The following is a 26,717-nucleotide window of genomic DNA, read 5'->3' as shown; positions in this document are numbered from 1 at the left end:
ATTTAATACTTTTGTGATTCATAGGCAAAGGGAGAAGAATTCAGAGTGCAAATCTTATTATTGGCATTTCTTTTAGTTAATTTATTTTGTAACTTTAGTATTATTTCATATTAATGCACTTCAGATATATCGTGCATAAGAGCTTGTTTAAGATGCATAAAAGCCAAATCTATTACGCATTAAAATATAATAACTATTCAGAAGGAAGTTCTGAGTTATTAACTCTGCATTATGAGTCATTCATAAATTTACACAACAGAGTAAGAGCCTATAACAGGAAATGAAAGTGAAAAAGTCCAGCTCAAATGTTTTATTATTTAAAATTTTAAAATATTAATGTAATTATTTAAACTGAAATTTCACTAAGACAGTAACATAGGGCTATTCTTCAAAAAATACAGCTGTTCCTTCAATGACCTCATGTAATCTGAATCACATGCATATGGGGAAGTCTAAGTATTTGAAAACCAAGAAATATATATCATTTCCTGGACTGTCTTCTTGTACCTACCAAGTCTGAAATATTTAACAGTTTGGAAACAAAAGATAACAATCTGAATTCAGCCCTAGAAATGGTAAATAACTGTTTTGATTGATTGAGACTAAAAATAAAAACATTTAGAAAATAAATATAATTCATTGGCAGTCAGCAAACAAAACTACCAACATATTTCTCTATACAAAGTATAACGTGTGCAGTACAATACCTGTGTATGCAAACTGAACAAGATCCCACAGTGCATTGGGGTCTATGCCTTCCATTTTGATCTCTTCTTGCTTGGCTTCACAAACATCACTTGTAAACATGGCAGCAAAGTAGTCAGAGACAGAACTGAGGACAAGTCTGCAAAAAAGATAGAAACTGGTGTCATTTACATTGATTTATGTGTTATAAATTTTGTATATACATTAAAAAAATAAAATCTTTTCATAGTAATTATAAATTAACAGAAGCAACATATTATCAATGCAAGCAGGTAGCAAAATACATCATGACATTTAATTCTAATTTGGTTTTGCTTTCCGTGATGTGAACCAAGCGGCACATTTGCATATGACTGTAGAACAGACATAGAAATTAGTGCTCAGTCTTTCTGCTAATTTTCCAGTCATGCAGATGTCCCAATTATTAACCAGATAACCTCTTGGTATCAAAGACAAGTTATTAGTGAAACACATTTCATATTCTAGAGGTACTCTTCATTTCTCTTAAAGGCCTATTTTTTATAAACTTTACTAACAGCAGGTAGCTTTACACAATCCTTCAAGCTTCTATAAAAGTGTTAGTAGCTTAACATGCTATTCACTAGAAAAAAGAAAGTCATTGTCTAATGCAATGTTTTTGTTAAGAAACATTTCCAAAAGAAAATAATTTCAAAATTCTTACAAAATGTGAATGACTTCTGTAGGGATCTGATTTAGATAAATTAAAACCACAGCAAGTACCAGGTATGACTGCCATTACTGGGACCTTAAGCTAAAGCATTCTCCTAAATACCACCTAGAGTAATATTATGATTTTGTTAGGAGAGAATATTCACAGATGATCTTGAGCTAGAAATGTGGTACAGCTATAAATAGTGTACCACATGCTTCCATAAAAGACGGTCACATTTCTGGCTTCATTTGAAAAGATAATATATAAACACATTGAGAAAAGACACAAGAATCACAACTGGAGAGCTTGGAAACAAAGATAAAATATTTAGCCATTTCTATACAGTTAACTATTTTATACAAGAAAAACAAACAAACAAACAAACAAAAACAACAACAACAAAAACCCACCAACAAAACAAACCAAACCCAAACAATAAACAAGTTACTGCTTATCAGATTGTGGTAATTGATTGCTTTCGCTCTCTTAGCTCATCCCAATAGCAAAGTGAAATATGACAGTTTGAATTGGCTTCATAATTTCGCAGTGCTTTAAGCTATCATATTTTACCTGCAAGTAGGGCAGCTTGAGAACAGATATATGAACTTTACTCTGGCACGAATTATGGACAATGACTAATTAGGTGTAGTAGCTTTGTCACTTCTCATGTTGTGTTAAACTCTAGCAAAAACAAACTTTAGAAGTAAAAATCTTAATTCACAAACAGTTAACATTTATGTTCATGTAATTAATAAAAACAGGAGATGTCTACAAAAAGATTAATGTAGAAATATACTTCATTGCTACCTTCAAAGACATCCAAATCATTATTTATTTATTTATTTTGCCACTGAGGAACATTTACTTTTATGTGTGGTTTATTTATTACCTCAACTGAGTATCACAAGCATGTCTTTAGTCAACCAAGATAACTGTAGAATTCCAGAAAACTAAAAATCTCATAACACTTCCTCAAATACTTGTTTTGACCACTTATTTAAAAGTGACTTGATTCACTGTTATTAAATGCTTGATTTGAATTTAAAAAAAAAATACCACAGTAAAAACAAAACCAAAACAAACAAAAAACCAACTACCAAACAAAACCATAACAAAATTATTATTTTCTATGAGATACAATCCCTCACAGCTAGCAGAGATGTAATCTAGGTCTCTGATAAAGATGTCTATTTGAGAGCATTTTGCATCACCTATTGCTTCAGATTTATGATGACTGTGGTACTCTCCCTCACCAGGTTACCCAATACAGAAAAAGCTATAAGAGCTTTGCAAAAATATAGCTAACAGTAAATTTAATCTAGTACACAGACTATTTCCTGCTCAGTACCAAAGATCCTTACAAAAATTGTCCAGATGCCTGTATCTTTTTGAGAACAAATATTCCCTGCCAACTTTAAATTGGCATTTCCTATCTCAGAATTCTAATTTGTAGTTAATTGGGATCACTGACTTCCGTGTTGACCATAATTCAGAACCAGATATGTCATGTCTTTCCTTTTTTTTCACTCAGTCTTTCCCTCACACACTATTACAATTGGCTTTAATACACATGAAGTACAAAACGGTGTCATTTTCAACTCAGATTCAGTAATACAGCACAAACCTAAATCTTATTGCTCCATACTCCCTAACAGACTGTGCAAAAGTAAGTACATAGTGTTTGCTGTAAAAGCTATTCATACCTTGAGGAATTTTGCTTGTCAAAACATCCATTCTATGTTTTAACAATGGTAATTTATTTGTTTTGCAACATTTTCATTTTGATTTTCTTATCTGTTAACTATGTTCTTTAGACCCTATTTCACTTAAGAACAGCATGAAATGTGTACTATCCATTCTCTGTTGAAGAATTTGCCACTGCATGTACCTTCTACCTCCACCTGTCATCTAGTCAGCATTTAAAATCTAGAATTCTTTGCCATCTACCTTTCTTCCTTTGCAGTCAGGAAACCGACATGTTAATTTGGTTTTATTACTGCTATTTATTACTGCTCTGTTTTCTGAATTTGTAAGTACGCAAAGAAAGACATGAGATATAAATTATTCCTGTCCATAAAATTCTAACAAGATCCTTCAATCACGTTGTGTATCTTGTCTCTAAGAAGAGAACAAAAATATCCCATTGACCACTTATATATTGCAAGATTTTCTTTTACTTTGTACCAACAGACATTGTTCACAGACTGTTTTCTCTCCTTCTCCTGTAGTATAGCCAGTTTTCATTCCATTAACTAATTTGAGGATCAGAGACATTTTCAGGAATTTCCAAAGCGACAACACAGTAAAAATAAGGTTAAAAGAGTGTCCGTGTTGCTTTATGCAGTCTCTCCAGGATTCCCATTTTGCTTATCCTCTCTCAAAACCAAAATTGTACTCAATCTCTAGGGAAAAACAACATATTCAGGGGAGGAATGTTATATACAATAATAGGGAGGTACCACCTCTGTTTTGGAAGATGCTGAGACAAAATTCACCAGTGGATGATGAAGTGTTTATGCTCTCTATGTTTCAAGATGTGGAATTCAAAAACTACTTTTGGTAAAATAATATTGGGAACTAATAAAGCATCTCTTACTCATTTCTATTGCCTGTGAAGAGTATGTACAATCAATCATTGTCTATTCTGCCCATTGTCTCTGGTTTGCTCATGAACAACTCCTTCCCTTCTTGAATCTGAGTTTTCCTCTAGTCTCAGACATGTTTGCCAACAAACTGTCAGCTACATCAATTTTCTACATTGTCATTACTTGTTCCTTCAAAGCAGAAATAATCTACTTTTTCAGAGTAAACAGGCGAAGGACACAGGTGCTATCTCAGGGCAAGAAAGAAAACATGGCGTTTCTAATATATGCTATCCCATTGCAAGCCATGAGAGTATTGAACATTGAGCAGTTAGAAAGAAAAGCTGATGAACTGCCCGTTCTAACTTTGTAGAATGACATTAGTTGATGAAACTATGTATCTATAGACTCCAAGTGAATAATAGGCCCAATTAGTAGTGACAAAAAGCTCAGATTACATATCAATCATCTGAACAGCACACAAAAGCAACTAAGTCTCAATAATAACATGCATTCAACTGACTTCTCAAAACCACGTTTTATGTGAATCATTACACCTTTCACTGAAAATGATTTTTTATTTCTTTCAGAATTTGAAACTTAAAATTGCAGCTTTTTTAAATGTTCATATTTATGAAGGCATATGTATGACTGTGTCCTGGTTTCAGCTGGGATAGAGTTAATTTTCTTCCTAGTAGCTGGTAGAGAGCTGTGTTTTGGATTTAGTATGAGAAGAATGTTGATTATACACTGAGAGGACACACAGTCAGGACAGCTGACCCCAACTGACCAAAGGCATACCCCATACCATATGATGTCATGCTCAGTATATAAAGCTGGAGGGAGAAGTCTAAAAGGGGCGATGTTCAGATCGATGACATTTGTCTTCCCAAGTAGCCATTACATGTGATGGAGCCATGCTTTTGTGGAGATGCCTGAACACCTGCCTGATGACGGGAAGTAGTGAATCAATTCCTTGTTTTACTTTGCTTGTGCATGCAGCTTTTGCTTTGCCTATTAAACTGTCTTTATCTCAGTCCATGAGTTTTCATACTTTTACTCTTCCGATTCTCTTCCCTCACCACGGGAAGTGAGCAAGCAGTTGTGTGGTGCTTAGGTGCTGGCCAGTATTTTGAACGCTATGCTGTTTTGAATCAGTAGAAAGATTAAAAAAAATATTAATCCAAGCAGCTTCTCAATATTTGGGAATGGGCGGAAGAGGCAAAATGTGGCAGTGATAGAGATAAGAGTTAACGAAGATCCATCATAATATAAATACAAAAGAGAGCTCAGTACTTTTCTCCAGAAGAAAAAACATATTCAGACATAGCATACACATTTGAATGTAGAAAGAACACAATCAACTGCGATCCTCTATTTGTGGGCTTAATGATTTTGTTCATTCACTGTAACTCCACAAGAAAAAGGAGGAAAAAAGCTTTCAAGAGGAGGAAATTTCAGTTTTAGCTCCTTTGAACTATCAGGAGAAATGTCAGAAACACAGGTTTGGTGAAAGTATAGAGGTAGATATTTAAAGTCATTAGAGTAAGTGACAGCTTAAATATCAAGACTTTTTACAAGGTCTATTTGTCATTCTTGTCTTTTATTCTAGAACTCCTTTGTACAAAAACAAATAACAGAGCATCAATATCAATTTATCTTCACAATGCATTCCTCCATAGAGCTCAGTTTGGTCAAACCCTTGTGTGTGACCTTCAAGCCCTTTTTTGATAGTGGGCTGTCAGTTCTTGCTGACCCAACTGACCCAAGCTATTCTTGTACAACCTCCTTTGTCATTCTGATTTTATTTGTTTGCTTGTTTTATTTATTTTTTTTTAACCATTCAATTTGAAAGGGGAACCAATCCCCTAAACATAGATATCAAGGGCCAGTTTCAGAGATTTTGGAGTATCTGATTCATCAGCATAGGCCTGATGCAGACCACTGAAAACTTTGGACTCTTCTGGACCACATACAGAAAGCCAGGCATGGTACTCCAAGGCATCTCAGGAGAAACTAGGCAGCTGAACACTGCTTTTTACTTTCCTCCTAAGACATCTCACGCTTCTTTCTTTCACCCTTCAAGGTTCATTTCAGTTACTGCACCTATGTCCACTCCATAAAGTAATAGCATTAGTACTCTGGTTTAATAGAATCATAGAATATCTCGAGTTCACAGGGACCCATAAGGAGCACTGAGTCAAACTTCCTGCTCCTCATAGGACTACCTAAAACTAAATCATATAACTAAAAGCGTCATCCAGACACTCCTTGAACTCTGACAAGCTTACTGCTGTGACCACTTCACTGGGGAGCCTGTTTCAGCGACAGACCACCCTCCTGGCGAAGAATTCTTTCCTTATGTCCAGTCCGAACTTCCCCTGACGCAGCTTCATTCCATTTCCTTGTGTCCTATCTGGAGCAGATCTCCACCCTGCAACCTGTGGAGGACCCCACACTGCAGAAGGTTGATGTGCCTGAAGGAAGTTGTAGCCTGTGAAGAGCCAATAGTGGAGCAGGCTCCTGACAGGAGCTGCGGACAATGCAGAGGAACCCATGCTGGACCAGGTTTTCTGGCAGGGCTTGTGGCCCACAGGGGATCCATTCTCCAGTCTGTTCCTGAAGAACTGCACCACATGGAAAGGACCCACGCTGGAACAGTTTGTGAAGCACTGCAGCCTGTGGGAAAGATCCATGCTCCAGAATTTAGCGAAGGACTGTCTCCTGTGGGAGATATCCCACACTGGAGCAGGGCAAGAGTGTGAAGAGGAAGGAGCAGCAGAGACAACATGTGACGAACTGAACACAACCTCAATCTCCTGTCCCCCTGTGCTTCTTGCAGGGAGGAGGTAGAAGAGTCAGGAGTAAAGCTGAGCCTGGTAAGAAGAGAGGGGTGGGGGGAATATGTTTTTAGTGTTGTTTTTTATTTCTAACTATCCTACTCTGTTTTTAACTGGTATTACATTATATTCCCTCAAGTCAAGTTTGGTTTGCCCCTGATGGTAATTGGTGAGTGATCCCCCTACCTTTATCCTGACCCATGAATGTTTCCATCTGATTTTCTCCCCTTGTCCTGCTGAGGAGAGGGAATGACAGAGCAGCTTCGTGGGCACCTGGTGACCAACCAAGGTCAACACACCACAATCAGACACAGGTGTCTATGTAACTTAAGCCATAGATCTCCACTGATTACAAGATTAGACACATGGCCACATCAAAACCAAAACTCATCTGGATAACCAACTTCAAATTATCAGAAATTATCTTCAAAACTCAAGGCTCATTTCTGCATGTGCAAAATATTTAACTGGTATATACTCAAGAGGTACAAATAAAACCAGAAGAGTTCCTTGTGGCAATCACAGAACTTGCCTTTAAAATATTAATCCCATTCTCAGTATCAGGAAATATTCTGTACCTATTACTCCTTCTTCTTAAAAGGAAAAAAAAAAAAAAAAGTTGTCCATCCAGGTTAATATTAAAAGCTTATCTAAATTGCCTCACTACTTTCCTACTGACAGCAGGATTTTTTGTTGTTGTTGTTCTGTCCTAACCATACTACTTGAATAATTTGTTTTTAAACTCATGGACAGTAGGTTGTGTTAAATACCACAGTTTAGATGCAATGTTTGACTCGGGAAGTTCCTCAAACCCTAATTACAGATATCCGGGAGTGAACACAGGGCAGTTGTACTGTTTATACATGAGCATCTGTTACTGACTAATTCAAGAAAATAAGCTGAGTCTTAGAACCACATATTGTGCACTCTGCTTCTTTCACCCCTGCCTTTACACTGTCTTTCCTTCTCTTCCTGGTTCTTTATCCTTTCATCTCTGCTTTTAGCTTAACTTTGTGTTCATTTTTTTCATTTTATTGATACTGTTTTTTTCTTAAACTGCACTTTTCTATAGTACAAAATACATTGAAAAAAGATGGCCTCTGTTGCCTAAAAAAGGGAACATATATTATAGTTTGCTGAAAGATTTTTATTAAATTTATCTGGATGTGTGGTCTTCCAGCATTTATCAAGATGCTGTACGTCAGGTGCCCATCAAGCTGCTTTATCACTCCCCCTTCTCAGCTGGACATGGGGAAACTAAAGAATGTATTTGTTTTATACATAACTGGTAATTTTCTATTCATTTTGTGCTACCTTTTCTACCACAGTGAGAATCCTCCCTTACCTTTATCTTGAATATCACAATGAACAATAATGCCTATGTTTCTTTGATATTAAATGAAAACAGCAAATAAAGAACTCAGATTTCTCATTATAAACTCAGCTATACTTGACAATATTAAAATAACAACAACAAAAGTAGATTTCTTAGTTTCTTCTCATTCACAATCTTGGGTTCTCACCAAATGCAATGAAAGTCAGAATCGCAAGTTGAACATGTAACTCTTATCCTATATTTTTGCATTTTCTGTTTGTATTGAATTTTCTGGTTTATTGTTCAGTCTCTGCTATATAGGAGCTTTTTTGTGTTTCTTGAATAGGGATAGATAAACTCTCTGCTTATATAACTTTTTTTTTAACTCCAACACTGACTTCCTATATTGATTCATGCACATTCCTAGTCAAAATCCAACTTATGGTTTAAACCTTAGTCTGAATTTAGAGCTGCGTATATTTACACAATCCTGGCTAGAAGTTTTAATGAACTCTCCAGCGCAAAACTATTATTTGCATTGACTTCGGCCATTTTCTTTGCAGCATTTTTGATGTTTATTCAGCAGCTGTAGAATATGGTATTTCAGGTATTGTACTTAAAAACAGTGCAACTCAAGTGAGTTGTCTTCACTCAAAACAACCAAATTATTTGTGGCAAAGAAATATATTTAATTTCATTTTATTGCTTGATTAAGAATTTTCTTCTACCTTGCTTTGATCATGTCACTATTGTTCTCAATAAAATTTACTTCCATGGTTTTGTGCTTCACACGTCATTTACTTCCTGCAGATTAGTTAGATTTCTAGATACAACTACATGTGGCTGATTGTAAACTGGATAGAAGAAAGAAGAGTTAATTATAGTGGGTTGGGTTTATTCAATTGTTTGTTTTGTAACAGCAATGCCTGAGTTCCTTCTGTTCCAGGCATTGTGAAGTTACAATGTTTCTTGTCTTAAAAAGGTTATATTCTACATGAGAGGTACAGAAAATGAGAAAAATATACATAGCATGAATCTCCAGAGTAAGTGGAGAAACTACAAACTCCATGTTCATAACATTTTAAAATTAGATTGGTCTGCTACTAGTGCAACAGCTTAACTGAAGGGAAATTACTATTTTAGCATTTTTCTCTCTTTAAGGTATTTTACATTTTTACATTTGATTGTTATCTATACATGTTACAGCAATATAACGAAAAAAAACCCTGAGGCTTACTTAATTTTTCAAACTAATTAAAATGTCAGCTGCTTTACACCTTGGAAACGCCTGCTGCAGAGGTCTTCCTGTTTTCTCAGTATCCTTTTTGGTTGCTTGTTCATCATTACAATACTTGGTTGGTTTGTACTTCCTTTTGCTATTCTTTCTTTTGAAAGATTACACCTGCAACCTACTTAGTGGAAGATTAGATTACACAAACACAATGTTTAGAAGACAACAAAGGTCTTAAGCACATTATAATTTCAAAGCTGTTTGAGTCACCCGAACAGTGAAAAGCAGCTATAATAAGATTGAGAGTTTGGCATGGTGCCTCCAAGTGGGGAGCTAAAGCTCAGTGATTATGTTTTATGATCTCCCTTCTAATTTGGGAGATCTACGCAACTACCAGGCGTGCATAAAGTGCCAGATGCATAATACATTTAACAGTGGCAAAAACCCTGGAACACAGAAGTTGTGTCAGTTGCCAAGTCAGTGGGTAGAAATTGCTGGGGACTTTGCTGGCATCTGAGAACCCAAGTACATCAAGGCAAGGGAGCAACACCAAAACCAGAAGCTCCTAGAAGACAGGAGAGTAGAAACAAAGTCTTAAGAATGAAAAACACTGAAATAAGAGAAAGATTTCTATGGTTATTACAGCTACTAATCTGAAACCAAAAGGACTCTGCTTCACATGTGCTGCGAACTACCTAGATCAATCTAATTGTTACTGCTTCTTAAGTGGAGTTATTTTCTCATTTGTTATAATTATGGGAGCAATTTCAATATTGTAATGAAAGTTTCTGCCTGGTTTAACTTATTAGTATTCAAACAATGGCTTTGGATTTGCAGTCTTGCATATTACACATTCACTATTATTACTGGAATTTGAATTGAAATAGAGAATATACAACTTTTCTCTAAAACAGAAAAAAAAATAGTCTCCATGTCCATCTTCACTTATGGCAGAAACACTTTGTAATGTCCAAGCTGCCAAGATGACCTTATAGTATTCCTCTACACCAGAGAGTTAATTTAGTAATTCAGAAATACATTGGCTGTGTTTCGGTTTTCTCGTTGGGGAGCCATAGCCCTGTTCTGGATTTAGTACCTCAGCAGAGAAACCAGGGCACCAGCAGGTAATAGGGCACCCTTAGTTTGCAGCCTTGTATGGAGTTCAAATGCAAAAAGGCTTGCTAACCTGGAAACTCAAAAGTATTCTCTGTATTTTAATCTAAACTTTAGGACTGAATCTTTTATTTGCATGCACTAAATCAAAGGCTATAATTAAGACCAAAATCTCAATGAAGAATAACTATTTTAAGCTCTAATTCAATCCAAAATCAAGATTAGCTTCATTTATACTGGCCGCTTTAACACCCGACAATGTTATAGTGTTCGGTATCATACCACTATAAGTGTCTGAGAGACTCTGTATGACAGATCAATCAGAATACCATGAAAAGAAAAGATGCTGTGTGTAGTGTAGCTGTACAGCATCACATTTCAGAAGTTTCCATTCTCCTTACATATGAACAGAGTCACAGCAGAGAGAAATGTTTGGTACACCCACAATAAAATGTCAGCTAGTTGAGTGCTACTTGAACTTTTGGAACCTGTACAAAAAAGAAAAAACACATTCAAAGGCCCAGCCTTCAAATATCATCTTTGGCAGCTACTCACATTTGTGATGTTTAAAGCAAGAGAGAAGCAGGCAGACGGGCCCACAGAAGAGCATTGTTCTAGGAAATAAGCATACCCAAAACATTTACTTTCATAGTTTCAATATCTTATGTCTATATCCTACCTATGCGCAGGTATCTTGCGATTCCCAGCGATCAGGATAACATCACAGAGCTGCTGTTGCTTCAGGTAGCTCTCCATCTTTCTGAAGGTTTGTTCCGCGTGGTGAACAGCCTGGTAGAACTCCTCAGAGCTACATGAATCCATGTCGCAGTGCGGTGGCAATGGGTGGCTGGCTCCTGACAGTCTGTAAACCACAAGAGAAACTCCACGTTGATAAGATGTGGCCAGTTGTCTAGACTTCATCGCAGGCTGCTAGAAACTGCCATAAGTAATCAATGCATCCTTCCCAGTTCCCATAACTACATGTACGAGATGGAAAAATCTTACTGCATTAGTAGGGATAACTAGAGTTGTAAGCCTTGTAGCAATGAAATGGGGTTTTTTTAATGTTTTTTTTTTTTGGCACAGACATGGAAGTAATCAATTTCTGTCTTCTTTGATAATGTTATTAAAATATAAATATGAACAACTAACAGAAATTAGTGTATTCATGTTAAGGTTAATAGCATAGCTATGTTTTCATTATTAAACTATGATTGAGCTTTTTAAATTTTTAGCATTTTAGAGTAAAATTATTTTACAGAATTAAACAAAATAATAATAATAATAATAATAATAATAATAACAACAACTTCTTCAAATTCACATCTATTTTCCACCATTTGGGAAAGAAAAATAAAGCTCTAATTGACTAAATTTGTAATGATTGGGAATATTCCACTATGATAAATTGCATGCTTTTTAACCAAAAGGCTCATTAATACAAAGTGTATTTAGCCTACAAAGATAATAATGTCTAAAATTAAAAAAAAAAAAAAGAGGAAAGAAAAAAAAGAAACAGGCGAAAAATACAAATATATTTTTTCAATATATTTGTCTCTATATTCTTAGTTCAGATTTACTCTGTTCAGTATTTCTCATTCAGACTTTTACAGAAAATAAGAAAATGTGTCAGCAAGTACTAGCCCTTGAGGAAACTAATGCTATTGTTTCAAAATAATTCACGACAAAGACAATACCCTTTTCTTTTACAAAACTGTCATGAGACTGTTTCAAATGAAAGCTATAAGATTTTATTTATCTTGTACTGCTGAAAATGAAGGATTTCATAGAGGAAGCTGATTATGTTTTTACTTCAACTAGGTACATAAAAAATGGCTTATATAATCAATAGCAGAGCATCAGGGAACATATTTTAGTCCAGCATCTCAGATGACATTATCGATTCATTCAAACCAATCTTTTTTATACATATTCTATTGAAAGATAAATATTAAAGAGCACGTTTTGTTAATTCACAGTAATAATACAACGGTTTCATTATATAAGGTTTAAATTCAGTAGGTACTATATTCTAAGAATAATATTAATAGATCTGTAAGATAACACAATCTGCACTCCTTGTACTGGCGGGGGGGGAGTTCATAAAGATAATATTAAAAAATCAGCTATTGAAATGAAATGCCATTACCTTAAAAAAACCAACCAAACAAACAAAAAATAAACCAAACAGCTTTAGTATTTTTTGTTGGCTCTTGGTAAAGTAAAATATAGTTCAGAAAAATAGTATTTCCTTTTGACATATCCTAGTGATTTACTTTCGAATTAGTTTTTGTCCAAAAGTGTTCCACATACTCTCCTACAGTCATTGTACAAAGGTCCAGAGGGAACAGGAGAGGCTAGTCCATCTTTCTATCACAGTAATTGCCAGGCTTCACAGCATGCCTTTAAAGTAGCTAGAAGCCTGAATAATTGAAGGTGGCCTGCAGATAATTTTACAGAGAACCAACTCAGTTACCTTGTATCTCACTCCACCATCTATACTATGCTATATACAGGTACTAACTTACTAGAACAAGTCACCTTTTAAAATTATTACTCACAGTAACTTCACTTGTGCAGCATTAAATTGGATCCCAAGAAACCATCAGCTGGTTTAAATTAATCAATATTGCCATTTGTATGCTGGTAAGGTTACAATACGTGTGAGCCTGTCTATAGGAAATAGAACTGGCAGAATTTTATTAACCATAATTCCTCAACAGAAACAGTTATGAATTGGTGATTCAGAAAGGAACATTTCCTTAATTCTGTTATATTCAATCTTGTTATACAGTAAGTAGTTTATGCTAGCTGCCTCTTGCAAACTCCTCCGAAAGGATAAAACAAACATGTTAATTCTGTGTGACACAATCCACTTGTGTGTTCCTATCCAACCCGGACTACCAACCATGTTGATCAGAAATCCAAGTTTATTTTCATATCTTTGGATGATCAACAAATGCTTTCACATAAAATTATAAAGATGGATCTAAGCTCATTAGTATGGGTAGTGGGTAGATATTTCAGCTTTTTTCTTTCATTTCCCCCCTGCCCCCGTCCCCCTGCCTTTGATTGTAGCCCTACACAGACTGCGTTTATTGCTGAAGAAGTAGAATGACACATAATTTACAAGAAATAAATCAGCGCTTAATAAACGAGGTTGCTAAGGTTAAACAGACACATTTCTTCCCTTCCCCTGGGGAATTCAGAAGTGACAACAACAGCAAGTCTGAATGGGTTCATATTGTTTGTTAATTGAGAACTTAGGTCTAAGTCAGTCTACATTTGAACAGATAAGGTACTAATTATGCCTCTTCTTGGCTATTCAAAACAGGCTGCACTTTTCAGGTCAGAGAAAGACAAGTACCCTGACAGAATTTATACTAGTCCTATAAAGATTGGGCTGAAATGAGCTTAGTCTATTTTGTTCTTGAATGACTAGGCAGTGTTCGCCAGAAATTTTGCCCTCTTTCCTGCTTGCCATTTATAAAAAACCCTTTCCACCCTTAAACTCATCGGTATATCTGTCACTTAGCAAGTCATTAAATGACTATTCAAATGCAAGCCCTGAAGGCCCAGCACATTTTAAATTATTGTCATGTAAACGGGAAAGTAACAAGCTTAGTAGAACACAATAAGTTAATCTTGTATTTATTTTCTAAGAAAGCCCAGTTAAAATGTCTTCTACTCATACTATTCAGGAGCTACCTCGTTTTCATCACAAATGCTCTGTCTGCATAATCAACACTTTAAATTCAGTCAGCAGCTTGTTAAAATAGGAATTAGCTAACAGAGCTTCAGCCAGCAAATACCAGCTATTTTCTACCAGTTCATGAAAGGCACATATGGGTACTTAAGACCTATTAGCAAAATGGAAAATAACACTTTCCGCTTGCATATATCGAGGGTTTTTTTAGGTGCTGGCAACTTGAACCACACATGCTGTGAGATGCTTGTTGAGCGCATGCTGCAGGAACTCCAGCACAACTTCACCTGAAGATTCCCTGAGTCTTTCAAAACCCTTTTTAGCACTTGTGTACCTTGAAAACCTGTAATCAGTGAATACAACAGACTCCAGAAGGGCTTTTTCCATAATCTTTCTTAGTTGGCAAATGCAAACCCACAACTTATTGTAAGAATTTCAAAGGAACCACAGAATCACAGAATGTTAGAGATTGGAATGGACCTCGAAAGATCATCTAGTCCAGTCCCCCCGCCTTTCACAAGATTACAACAACTTTACTGAAGAGTAATACTACAGGATGAGGCTCACAAAAACTATCAACATCCCAAAAAACCAATAATCTCAAATGTTCCTTTATGAAATAGCAAACCAGAGTGCATGTCACATTAAGAAAAGAAAAAAAAAAATCCACCTCAGCAACTTTGTAGAGGCTAATTTTCAGTGTTAAGAACACCATATTGTCATAAATAAAGACATGTTTTAAGAAGAGCCCAAAAGTACTGATGAAAAAATTCAGCCTTTGAGCCTTTATCTTAACCCACAAGGTTTAGCTTTTTCTTTTTTTCTGATTCTTTCCCCCATCCCGCTGGGGAGGGGGAGCAAGCAAATGGCGGTATGTGATGTTTAGCAGCCTGCCAGATTAAACCACAACAGCATCTTATTACCAGCCTCAATAGAGAAAGTATTATCTACCAGGTTATCACGTGACCTCAGACAAATCAAACAGCTCTTCAGAAACAGAAGAAGGACAAAAAGAAGGAACCAAAGTGCTACACTAAACTGCTTCTATAGAGAAGAAATATTTTTCTTGTTTATTAGCTGATAGAAAAAAGTAGAAGTAGGGTGAGAGAATGAAGAGTTTGTTCAGACTGTGATTTTTTCAGGTTACTAATAAAATATACAAGGCAAGACTTTTGGTTTGATTAAGTTCAAAATACTCTCAGTTGGAATTGTTCTTATCTATTGCCCTTCACTAGTTAATTATCTAACGTAAGCTACAAGCATAGACCTTTCTAATGTCAGTGTTGAGAAACTAACATATGTAAGGATTCTGTAGGCTCCTTAAATACTTGTGGTTTATTTATTAAATCCTTTTAAAATTTATTATTTTTGCCTTTTTTTTTTTAGAAATAAAAGGTTAAAGAAAAATAATTCAATTATGGACGATTAGTGAAAGATCTCATGATTCTGCAAGAAACTACTTACTGTATTCAGTTAAATTATTGACAAATGCTTTATCTTCCCTTCAGTCTTTTTCCAGAATTTACTACATTTATTAATGACATGAGTTCATCCTATGTCCTATGCCCTTGGAACCACTTAAACTGACAGGGAGTTTGTGTTTTAAGTATTCTGTTCAACTGATCCTTTCTTCTCACTTTCCCACCTTTCATCCTTTACAGTCTTTTAGACAATGACTTCAGGCTTTTTCTATTTCATCTCTTCTTTCTCCACAGTCATTTATGTACAGTCTTAAAAATTACTTAACGTTTTGTTTCTCTCTCACTAGTACTTCCAGTACCTGCCTATCGATATTGTGCCCTACCTTCTGTCAATTTTACTTTCAGCTTCTCTCTCCAATACTTACAGCTTCCAGCAATTTAGGTGCTCTTACACGGATGAACAACTAAATGGGCTCAGCAGTCCAACACAGCCCTGACTGAGAGTCAAAAAATGGAATTTCTAGATAAAGATTGAGATTGAGCAGCCACAAATATTAACAGACTGTTATTAAACTTTGGGAAAAAAATACGGAAATAATGTAAACTACATATAATATTATTTGTAGAAAATTTAATTATTTTTTTTTTTTTTTTAATCAAGAAAAAGATGGGGAGTGGGTTGGGATGGTGGGGGTTTTTCCCTCATAGACAGAAAAATGCAACATTGTAATGCTCTTGTTTGACAAAGTTAGAAAGTTTAATTTTGATATCATTGTCTTACATTATACCTATACTGTCTTAAAAGGCATACCAAAATATTTATCTCTTAAGGAAAGCTTTGTTTCAGTTATATCCACTTATGAGAAACTTTATGTATTCCATTCTTGTGAAGATGTAATACATAAAAGTATCCTGACATAGAAGTTGCCCATTGAAAAATGCCAGATCTGTGCTACTACTGGGTATGTTTACTTTCCTGAATAGCTATTCTAACAGGTAAAATGAAAGGTAGTTCAGATAGAAATGGTGCCATTACTGACAAAATATCCATTTTATATACCCCTCCACATCAAAAAACCTGTTAGCAACTGGTTTTCCTGAAGTTACACAAAATTCCCAACAAACCATACTTTTATTTAATAATAGGTTTGCAGAACTGACTTAACTTAGTTTTGTATATGTTAATTTATTTGCATAGTTAACTTTTTTTTAAAATTTAAGAATGTCAGATCTCTTTTTAATAGCTCTTGAAACACGTGATTTTATTTGTATGAGATGACTAGTTCATGTTCTTTCAGATTTTAGTAACTGATAGTTGTTAATTTAAAAGTTATTTCTTCAAATCCTCACCGTCTGCAAATAAGAACTGCATATTTATTTTAACAATTGTAATTATAATTTTATATTTGTTGTAAGTATTAATTATAAGTATTTGTAAGTGATGTTGATATTCAAACACTTTCAGTAATGTCCATGTATACAGATAACGTCAGTTGGAAGGTTAATGATTCTGCTTCAAATAATATGCCATTCAGAAAAAAACTACAAAAAGAGACAACATAGTAATAAAACAACTGAAAGGAAACAGTGGTGCCATAACAATGAAAATTTATCAGATGATATACGTTAAAAAATGTCAAATCACTCAGTTAAGTGCAGACTGGAAAGTCTGATTCCTTAGTCCATTGCAAGAGGCCTGGCTGGGACAGGGTAAGAGTAAAGAAAGGTCTGGTGCCCTGAGAGCCTTTGCAATGGCAAAAGGCAGAAAGAGACCACACATCCTGCACCATACAACAGTAAAACATTTTATACTGTTTCTATTTTCCCTATCAAATCCAAAATCTCCATTAGTGACTAAAAAATAATAGATAACAGAGAATAAAACTTTTTTTTTTTTTCCTAACAGCTGATTTGTCTCACGGTCTCTATGTTTTGTACAACCTCCAACAATCAAAGCAAGATACTATCTTTTCCTTTTTAAAAAATTTTTAAAATCTATTTTGTTCATTTGCATAGGATAAAAAAAATAATAATGATTAAAAGTGTATGCATTTCTTTTCCAAATCTATATATTGCTTTTTAAGATGTCTTTGAAACATAACTAAGATGTCCTCCTGGTTTTTATCATGTCAAAATACAACAATTTATTGCAGTGTAACACAGTGGAAAATTCTTTCATACCTAAAATCAGTCTCATTATCCTTTCCAAAACTGATTTAAACATACAGATAGTCCTTATATAAAACCTATTTCAAGTTCCCATCATTTCCTCAAAGCCAGAGCAAATTTTTGAAGTAGATCTGACTTTTTAAGGTTCATCATCCCAGTCACATGAGGCGCCTGGCAGCTATAGTACTAAATGTACCACTACAAACGACTGCCATGAGTTTACAGCCTTCTTACTTCCTTGACAAATTACACTTTTTTTTTTTTTTTTCTCCATATCTTTGACCTATTCTGCCTCTTAACAATCTTTCTATGCAACAACAGAGAAAAAATGCTCACTATCTGCTGGACTGCTCTCTACGACTCACAGCTAATTTTGCATCCAAGGAATTTTCAGCTTTGCATCCCCACATGTGGGGAGCAGTTTGTTCCAGCTGTTCTTGGAAAACCGATGATTAACTTAGATGAACTTATAATTCTCCTAGATACATACAGACATATTGTAATGACTTGGAAACTTACTGGTATATTTTCCACATTCACATTGCTAACAGAGCTTTTTGTCATATTGGATCTTGCTCTCTGAATTTATTTTCTGTATTTTGGAGGATACAGGAGCTTATAAAGCCCTGCAAGCAGATATTAGGTGCATATAAATATACACGATGAATCGGCCTCCTGAAAAGAGGCGAGCCATTCTTCTTGAAAACAGAAACCAGGAATAATGTCACAGGAGATCTCGATTTTTAAATACATATGCCTTTGGAGAACAACCCAGAAGCATAATCACCTTCTCTTAAGTTACTGTCAGTAGTTCTTCTCTATTTGTAGCTCAAGACTCCAGAGAGCCTCGTTAACTAAAATATGACCCAGCTGCTCTGCTTTCTTTCCCCTCCTCTCTTTCCTTTATTGTTGGAGAAGCAGACAAAATTCCTACTGCAAGGAATCAGCCTAGCCTCAGACCAGGATTAAACTTACTACTTTTTCAGGTAGCCATTCTTTTACCCTTCCTTCTTAACCCAACCAAAATAATTGTCCTTATTCACTGTGCATTTTCAGTTAATGAAGATTTTTACTCCAAGTAGAAATAGTAAAACACTAAATTTGTGCCACTGCACAAATTAAACCCCTCATATTTCTGAGACTGCTTGCTCCCTAATATTAATAAAAAAATAAATTTATTTTTATTTTCTTATTTATTTTATTATTGTTCATTTACAATCTTCCAAGCCTCTTATTGCAGATAAACACAAAAAAGAGGAAAGTGTCTTGCATTCGTCATAAACATCAAGCAGCTGTAATACATTTACAGTACATTCATATTTTAATTATGCAATTGGTAATGCAATAGGGAAATACTCCATTATGAAGACAGATTGTCATCACAAAACTTTTTTAATACTTTGGTTAAATATTTTCTGGCATACATGATTCCACGTTTCTACCAACTGGAAGTTGAATGAAAAATATTATTATGACTCAGAAATTCAAAACTGCAGTTTTAACCTAAGCTCTACTTCCCTGCAAAAGTTGAAGTCCTCCCATTTCTAAAATGTAACATCAAAATTATATCCTTTCTGCGTTGTTCATGACATACATGAAATTTTCTGTAGTTTATTTTAATATTTTTTCCTAATAATAATCTACATTAATTCCTTTAGGATAGATTATCCACTTTCTTTGATCCTATCCATTAATGAATGTAGGCAAATAACAAAGGTTCATGAGGCAGCTGTTCATAGCAGACAAAGCCACCAATGAGGTTTAAGTTGGATGAGAAGGAACTTTGTGTGTGCTGTGGCATTTACAGTGGGAGTTATTAGCTGGGGAGACTGAGACAAAGGGTAAACACTGTTGGAAAGGAGGCTGATGTTACCAGCCTGAGCAGTTAAACAAGACAGATTGGAGATGTATTTTCCCATCTTCTTGCAGGTGTGAAGTGCTTATGATAACTACTCATTCCTCTGGCTGAGATGCAGCAACAAGCAGACAGGTGCAGGAAGAAAACAAAAAAGCTGATGCCATAGTGGGAATGAGAGAGGTGTGATTCCTTTTATTTTCTTAATAGCTCAAGAAATTTATGATGTTGTATTGTGTATCACTGTGCACTACCAGCTGAGCAGTTCTAGCAAAAAAACAGACTCTGCACTCTTACAATACATAGACTTTCACAGTTTCCTTGATGTCCAGTTGTTATAATGCCTTATTCCAGGTGACAATTCGTACTGAGACTTTTTGAACTACTTAAGTAGCCAAACATAATATACCAAAATAGTTCTCCTACATCTTACAATAATTCCTTTATTCCTCAATGCTACCACTTACCAGGTGGCAAATGCCAAACGTGTCGGCACTTTATAACTTGGCTATAAAAAATGCACTAAGTGTGCATAGATATTGTTACATACATCTGTCTTAGTACCCTTTGTAGAGGGGGAAAAATTGTGAGCAGCTGGGAGGACTACCCTGGATTCCAGGTATAAAGAGACTCAGGTCATATGCCTGGTACCAGATGTGCTTCTCATTAAAAAAAATAAACTCCTGATGATGCTAGTTAAAATCGAAAGGTTTTTTTTATTTGTTTGGTTTTTGGGGTTTTTTTGGTGTTGTTTTTTAGGAATTGGTATTTCAATGAATGGTAAAAACTTTCACAAAGAAAAAACAGCAGCATTAAAATCAATGTGGATGGGCTAACTTTGGTTCATTTAATAAATACAAAATCCTGCTGAGCATTTCAGAATAATTCTTAAAACATAATCTTTGTTCACTGATTCTATTTTTTATTAGTCAGATTTACTTAGTCATAGATAAGATTAAGACTTTCACTAAGTGTGACTTTAAGTCAAGTAAGTGAATAGAAAGAGCACAAAAGGCTACCAAGGTGAAAAGCTAGAAATTAAAAGACATTCACTGCCTTTGATAATAAGGCCTTAACAATATATATTGACCATACAAAACGACATTCACTGACAGTTTTTTAATTTCAAATCATTCAAATATTATGATAAATGCAACTTTATTAAATTGATTTACTTTTCTGATTGTTATCATTAAAATAATAAATATTAAATCGTTTCCTTTCCTATACTATACAGGTACATGACAAACATAAAACAGTATAACTCTGAACTCAATTTAACTGAGGCAGAGCAATTAAAGAGGATGGATTCAGACAAGAATAACAAGGAGCTGACATCAGCTAGCATTTTAATTCAGAAGTGATGTACGTAAAATAACTTGTCGTTTTATCATTTCATCATTCATGCACAGACTTCCACACAAAATGATAATTTTACAAATACAGGCACTGAAGACTGTACATTCAGAAATTGCTGAAGCAAACAACAGAAAAAAGACTCCTCACATATACTATGGAGGGGGAGCTCCCATATCTGTCAGGTGGCTCTGCCTGTAAATCCGTTAGTTGCTGCTGTCAGTGGTGTGTAATTCTCCAACAATTGCTACTTCATAAACTTCATAAAACTGACGCCAGTGTCACTAACATAGCAGCCCTCTTCTACTTTATTCCCATAACTGTTCTAGGAATAATGCGACTTCAGAATATGAAAGAGCAGTGTTGGATTTACCAGTGGGATGGCTAAGAGAGAAAAGGAGGAGGGGGAAAAAAAAAAAAAGGAAAAAAAAAGGGAGGAGAGAGAAGAGGTGCAGAGCACACTCCATGTTATCTGACAGGAGAAAGGCTTTTCCACCCCAGCCCCAGCCAATGCCTTTAAAGCTGTTTTTACTTCCTTCCTTCCACCAGTGCTGTATTTTCTGAATGGATGGCTTGCATTATGCCTGAGAGGGATGCTAGTGTCATGTGTTAACTATCTTGTCATGACAAATGGCCATATCTATTTGGAGAAACCAAGTAAATTAGCTGACAGTTACTCATTCAGAGTGTGTGCACAAATATATACAAGGATGTAGATCTCTCTTTTTATTAAGAGACATTTTCTGCCAGCATTTAATTTATGATATAGGCACTTTATGTAAACGGAAGTCATATATGTGAATGATGCTAATGGCATACAAAAAAGGACAAGCAAGTATTTTATTACTATTGCATTTAGCATATATTTCAGTAAGATTTCTGTGTGTTACTGTATTATGCACTGATATTCCACCGCATAGGTAGCATCTCAGAGCTTAAATCGCCCTATGACTGCAATGGAAATCATGTCAAAGACCACAGGAGGCTGAACCTTTAAAAATCTCAGTTTAAAATTCTGGTTTGGTTAAGTACTGTGGTTGGTGAGGTGGGAGATCACAACATGCATGCATGCACACTCAGCCCTCCATGCCCCCATTCAGTAGGCTGTATGAATGATGCTTTGATCCATCTCCTATTGCAAGACAAGCTTTTAGGGAGCTTGCACAGCATTCAGTAGCAAGCAGTATACAATTTCTTACTGTTATTTGTTATAGCCCTATCGAGTGTCTCATATCTTTCAGTGATGCTCACGAATTTCATGGTCCTGACATGCTTGCCTGCCTCTGCAAACCATTGGGAAACATACATCTGAAATAAAGGAATAAATGGTAGGCCATTTTGCCACACTGTTTTGAAGTGTCAATACATTTTTTGGTAATCTCGAAAACAGCAATTAAGACTGACAATTTGTTGAATCCTGTCTAAGATGAATTTGACGGATTCAGTTTCTACACTACAGAATCACTACAACCCTGGGAACTTAACTAGCAAGTAATTAAGAACTACATATTCCATAACAGCCGTCACTCATTAACCCTGCACATACCCAAGCTATGTTCTTCATACTCTGTTCAATATGAAAAAAGTCTTCTAACAAATTTTTCATACACATGCATGGTAGCACAAAAACCTAGCCATTAATATTAGTTTGATCTGCCATAGTATCTGTAAAATTATTATCTATAGAAGCTGAAATCAAGCAATAAGATTTATATATTAGACTGCTGTATTAAAAAGGTAGGTACACATACATCCAAGTTAAATACTGCCCCTAACTGGAAAAATCGTAGATATAGAATCTCCAGCCAAAGCCACAATGTTATGTACATTTACAGAGTGCTACAGGGCAGTCTGTGGCATAATTAGTGCTTTACCTTATAGAACAGAAAATACACTATTTTTTCCATATTTCTGTTTGTGATTTAAAGATTTTCTACATATTTTATCCAAAGTGTGACACAAACTTAAAATCAAAACCTGGAATTCAGTTGGTTTTGGTTTGTTGGTTTTGTTTGTTTGGTTGGTTGGTTGGTTTTTGGTCTGTGTTTTGTTTGGGGTTTTTTTTCTGTCAAAGGAAAGTTAATTCTTTGTAACCCTCTGCCTGTGGCTTAATTGTTCTTGAAAGATGAAGTAGCTGAGACACTTTCACTCCACAGACTAGTCTGTAGACCCCAAAGTGGGTAAGACCTTCCCCTCCACAGACAGAGGAAGAATCAAGTCCAGACCATGAGTGCTCTGACCACAGAGCTAACTGCAAAAAGCAGAGAGAAGCCAGACCTTTTTAGGCAGGCACTTTGCACAAGGCATATGCAAAGGTATTACAAGAGACATGAATGTTTAGCTTCTTTAAAGAGCTACAAGGATTACACACTCTTGCTTGTGACTCCCACGGAGATGAAGATTCTTCCAGAAATACATATGAAGAAAGCAAGATTTAAAGAAAGGCATTGCTTTTCTTCACCTGCCCTACATTGGCTAGTTTACAAGGACTCACACTCAGTATGATGGCTTTTATGGATCACCCTTTCGTGATACTTAGCTTTTTGCATTAAACATTTAAGGAACCTAGGTATATTTTTTTAATTGTAGGTACCCAATATTTAGGCATTGTAGTACTTAACATTGCAGCAACAAAGTCTCCTTTGGAAGCTGAGCTCCAGGAACAACAAAAGGCATTTCTAGATTTCTCATCTATGCTTATATCTATATTCAATTTAATGCAGCACTGATGTATATGAAGTGGGGTCTTCAGTAGTATTTTGTAACAATACTAAGATTCCTGCTTATGCTTCCAGTTTTTTTCAGAGCAATATTTTTTAGGCCATTGTCATTCTATTTTTCCCCTACTTTTTATTTAGATAGAAGACAAGAGAAACAGACTACAAGTCATATTTATGGAGATGAAAACTATTCACATCTTTTGCAAATTTTTGATGACTGTGGACATAAAAGAAATGCACAAATTCCCTTACTGTCTCAGGTCAGTGTTAAAGAATGCCATCAATGACTAGTTGGCTATATTTTACATGTGGAATATTCACGAGCTTGTAAGAAGTTAGAAAAATCCCCTACTTCTATAACAAAATATGTAATTGCTTATTTTTTCAGGTCTACAGGATTGTAAGCATGCACTTCCAACCAGTTTCAGTGAACCCCACAACACTTCAAAATTAAGACTTTATAATTAGAAAAATATTTATTTTAACCAGTCTTGTTATAAACCAGGATAATCTATCCTGTCACTGTTTGCATCTCAAAAAGTGCCTGCCTACTCAAGTGTAAAGCCTACTTGATTTTTTTTAATAAATGTGCTTGATTTAGCTCTCTGAACATGTGCCTTCGAATGCCAAGCTAATTCCAGTCCATATGTACTAATTTGCAGAGCCTTCCCTTTTGTAATTATCTGAGTATAACTCTAGTTTATAAAGAATAGTGTAGCTGTGAATTATATTATTATTCAAATAATAGTTAAGACCTGCTATTTGGCAGGTTTTTTCCTACTTATGTATTTCTTTAACTTTGGGGTAAAAATAAAATTCTAGTTGAACCATACTTGAAAAGACAAAAATTTAAATTTCATGTCAGTCGTTTAAAAATGAATTTAAAAAATGACATCTTCAAGCACACTGCAACCTTCCTAAAGGTATCAAATAGCATCAAGATAAGATTACCAAAGCCAATTTCTCAATAAGTTCTCAAACTCTTTATATTATTCAGGAATCAATTACATAGTTTTGTCATGGGTTATTCTTTTAACATAATTAGTGTGATATCCATCAAAATCCATATCTGTGGAAACATACTTAAAATGACCAATTATTGCAGATTATATCTTTAATTACTTCTACAATTTAAGAAAAAGGTCTGAAAATATGCAATATCTTATACAATCATTATTCATGAATGTTCTTCTCATGACAAGATATTAAGTTATATTACATTAACTATATTCTATTATAATAATGTCATAAAAGAAAATAGTGCATTTGAATATGTTAACTTACATAGTCTTTCTTGATCAATCTAATATTAATTGGAAAGGTGAAGAATAAAAAAAATAGATAATAGAAATGTCATTCTAAACAAGCTACTTTAAAAATATCTGTAATGCTGCCTGCATCTGCACCACCAGATTAGAAAGATTTTCATCAATTTATTTGGCATTCTCCACCTAAAATGCAAATACAACAGCCAACATCTGACTGCATTAAAAAAACGTACAAAGGCAACTTAAATTATATTATAAACTAAAAGTTAATGTAAATGTTAACTGAATTAAATGGAAAATTCCATTTTAAAGTCTATTTAGATTAAAGTATATCTTACTTAGATAAGTGAAGTCCTGGGAATACAGTAGTGCTGTTGCTCCACGTGAATAAGAAGGTATGGAAAACCTTGCCTACTGCAAAGAGCACATCTTCTGTGTCTCAGACTTTTTGAAGAAGCTACTCCACACTTCCTTCTGGACTTAGAGAAAAATCAGAAAGAATGCAAACAACTAGGTACTACAGTCTTTTAGATTTATATTTAGATTTTTTTTCCTACATTAGTTTAAATAGATGCTAAGCATGTATACTGGCTTCACTTGTGGTTTTTAGTACACCTTCACAGCTCCCAAAATGGTGATGAAAAACAGTTGTTCTACTTATATAAGATACACAGAACTACATAAAAATTGCTTTTTCGAAAAATCGAACATGGAAATCTAGAGAACAGGAATACTGAAGCTCAACTAAAATTTTTCTTCCATCACTTTAAATCCAGTCAATCCACAGACATAATACTATAAAACTGCTTTCATTACAATGAGTGAGCAACAAAACCAGTCATAATTTCATGCCTGGTATCACCATGTTTCATATAGAGCCCAAATGAGTGTGTTTCCATAGGGTATCTCTGAGAAATCTTTTAATCTGCAAAGTCATTGGGACTGTTCACTTCTAGACTTAAATTTGAATAGTTCTAGGGCAGTCTTATTTCAGCAAATTTGAAATGGTGGGTTTAGCTTCTCAGGAGTTTTGCTTTGAGGGTTTTTGGTGTTCTTAGCTCGTTTGGTTGGTTTGATTTGGTTTTGTCTATGTTTAAAAAAAGAGGAAGGGAAGGGAAGGGAAGGGAAGGAAAGGGAGAAAAGAAAAGAGAGAAAAGAAAAAAGAGAAAAGAAAAGAAAAGAAAAGAAAAGAAAAGAAAAGAAAAGAAAAGAAAAGAAAAGAAAAGAAAAGAAAAGAAAAGAAAAGAAAAGAAAAGAAAGGAAAGGAAAAGAAAATAAAAGAAAAGAAAAGAAAGGAAAAGAAAATAAAAGAAAAGAAAAGAAAGGAAAGGAAAAGAAAATAAAAGAAAATAAAAGAAAAGAAAAAAAAGGAAAGGAAAGGAAAGAAAAGTGGTATAGATGCCTTTCTAGTCCTGTGCACTGTCTTGGTAGGTTCATTTTTTATTTATTTCAATAGCTAATATTCATTAACTATTGCGAGTATTATCTGTTGCCATATATCCTTATTCAGATGAGATTATTTTGCTGAAAAGCCATTTCCATTCATGATCAAACGTTTCCATATTTTTGGCAGGTATAAGACAAAGAGAAGGCATTAATGCCGTAATTACTAGCCTACCTCTAAAAGCAATATAGATGTGACAATTTTTCACTAGTGAAATTACTGCCTGAGATGAGTAGTTTACACAAGGTATAGTTAGAGAGAACTTAATTGTGGAATTAATTTCATTTAGCTGTCACTTAAAAATCCAATTTGTATAAAA

At 34.9% G+C, this 26,717-nt stretch overlaps 1 protein-coding gene across 2 annotated transcripts in view; it reads right to left on the bottom strand.

Annotated features, from left to right (window-relative positions):
- KLHL1 (kelch like family member 1) overlaps positions 1-26,717 on the bottom strand; it is a 217,770-nt gene that overhangs the window by 143,651 nt on the left and 47,402 nt on the right. Inside the window, exons 2-3 of one of the 2 annotated variants that reach the window (XM_065643285.1) lie at positions 11,139-11,321; positions 708-844 (exon numbers count right to left, since the gene is read on the bottom strand). In XM_065643285.1, the coding sequence (XP_065499357.1) occupies positions 708-844; positions 11,139-11,321 (320 nt within the window). The remainder of the gene's footprint in view (positions 1-707; positions 845-11,138; positions 11,322-26,717) is intronic. The other variant, XM_065643294.1, reaches the window with a different exon arrangement.

This window comes from Caloenas nicobarica, chromosome 1 (genome assembly GCF_036013445.1).
Source record: "Caloenas nicobarica isolate bCalNic1 chromosome 1, bCalNic1.hap1, whole genome shotgun sequence".
NCBI lineage: Eukaryota > Metazoa > Chordata > Aves > Columbiformes > Columbidae > Caloenas > Caloenas nicobarica.
Note: the sequence above shows the minus strand (reverse complement) of the source record. Positions and strands in the feature narration are given on the sequence as shown.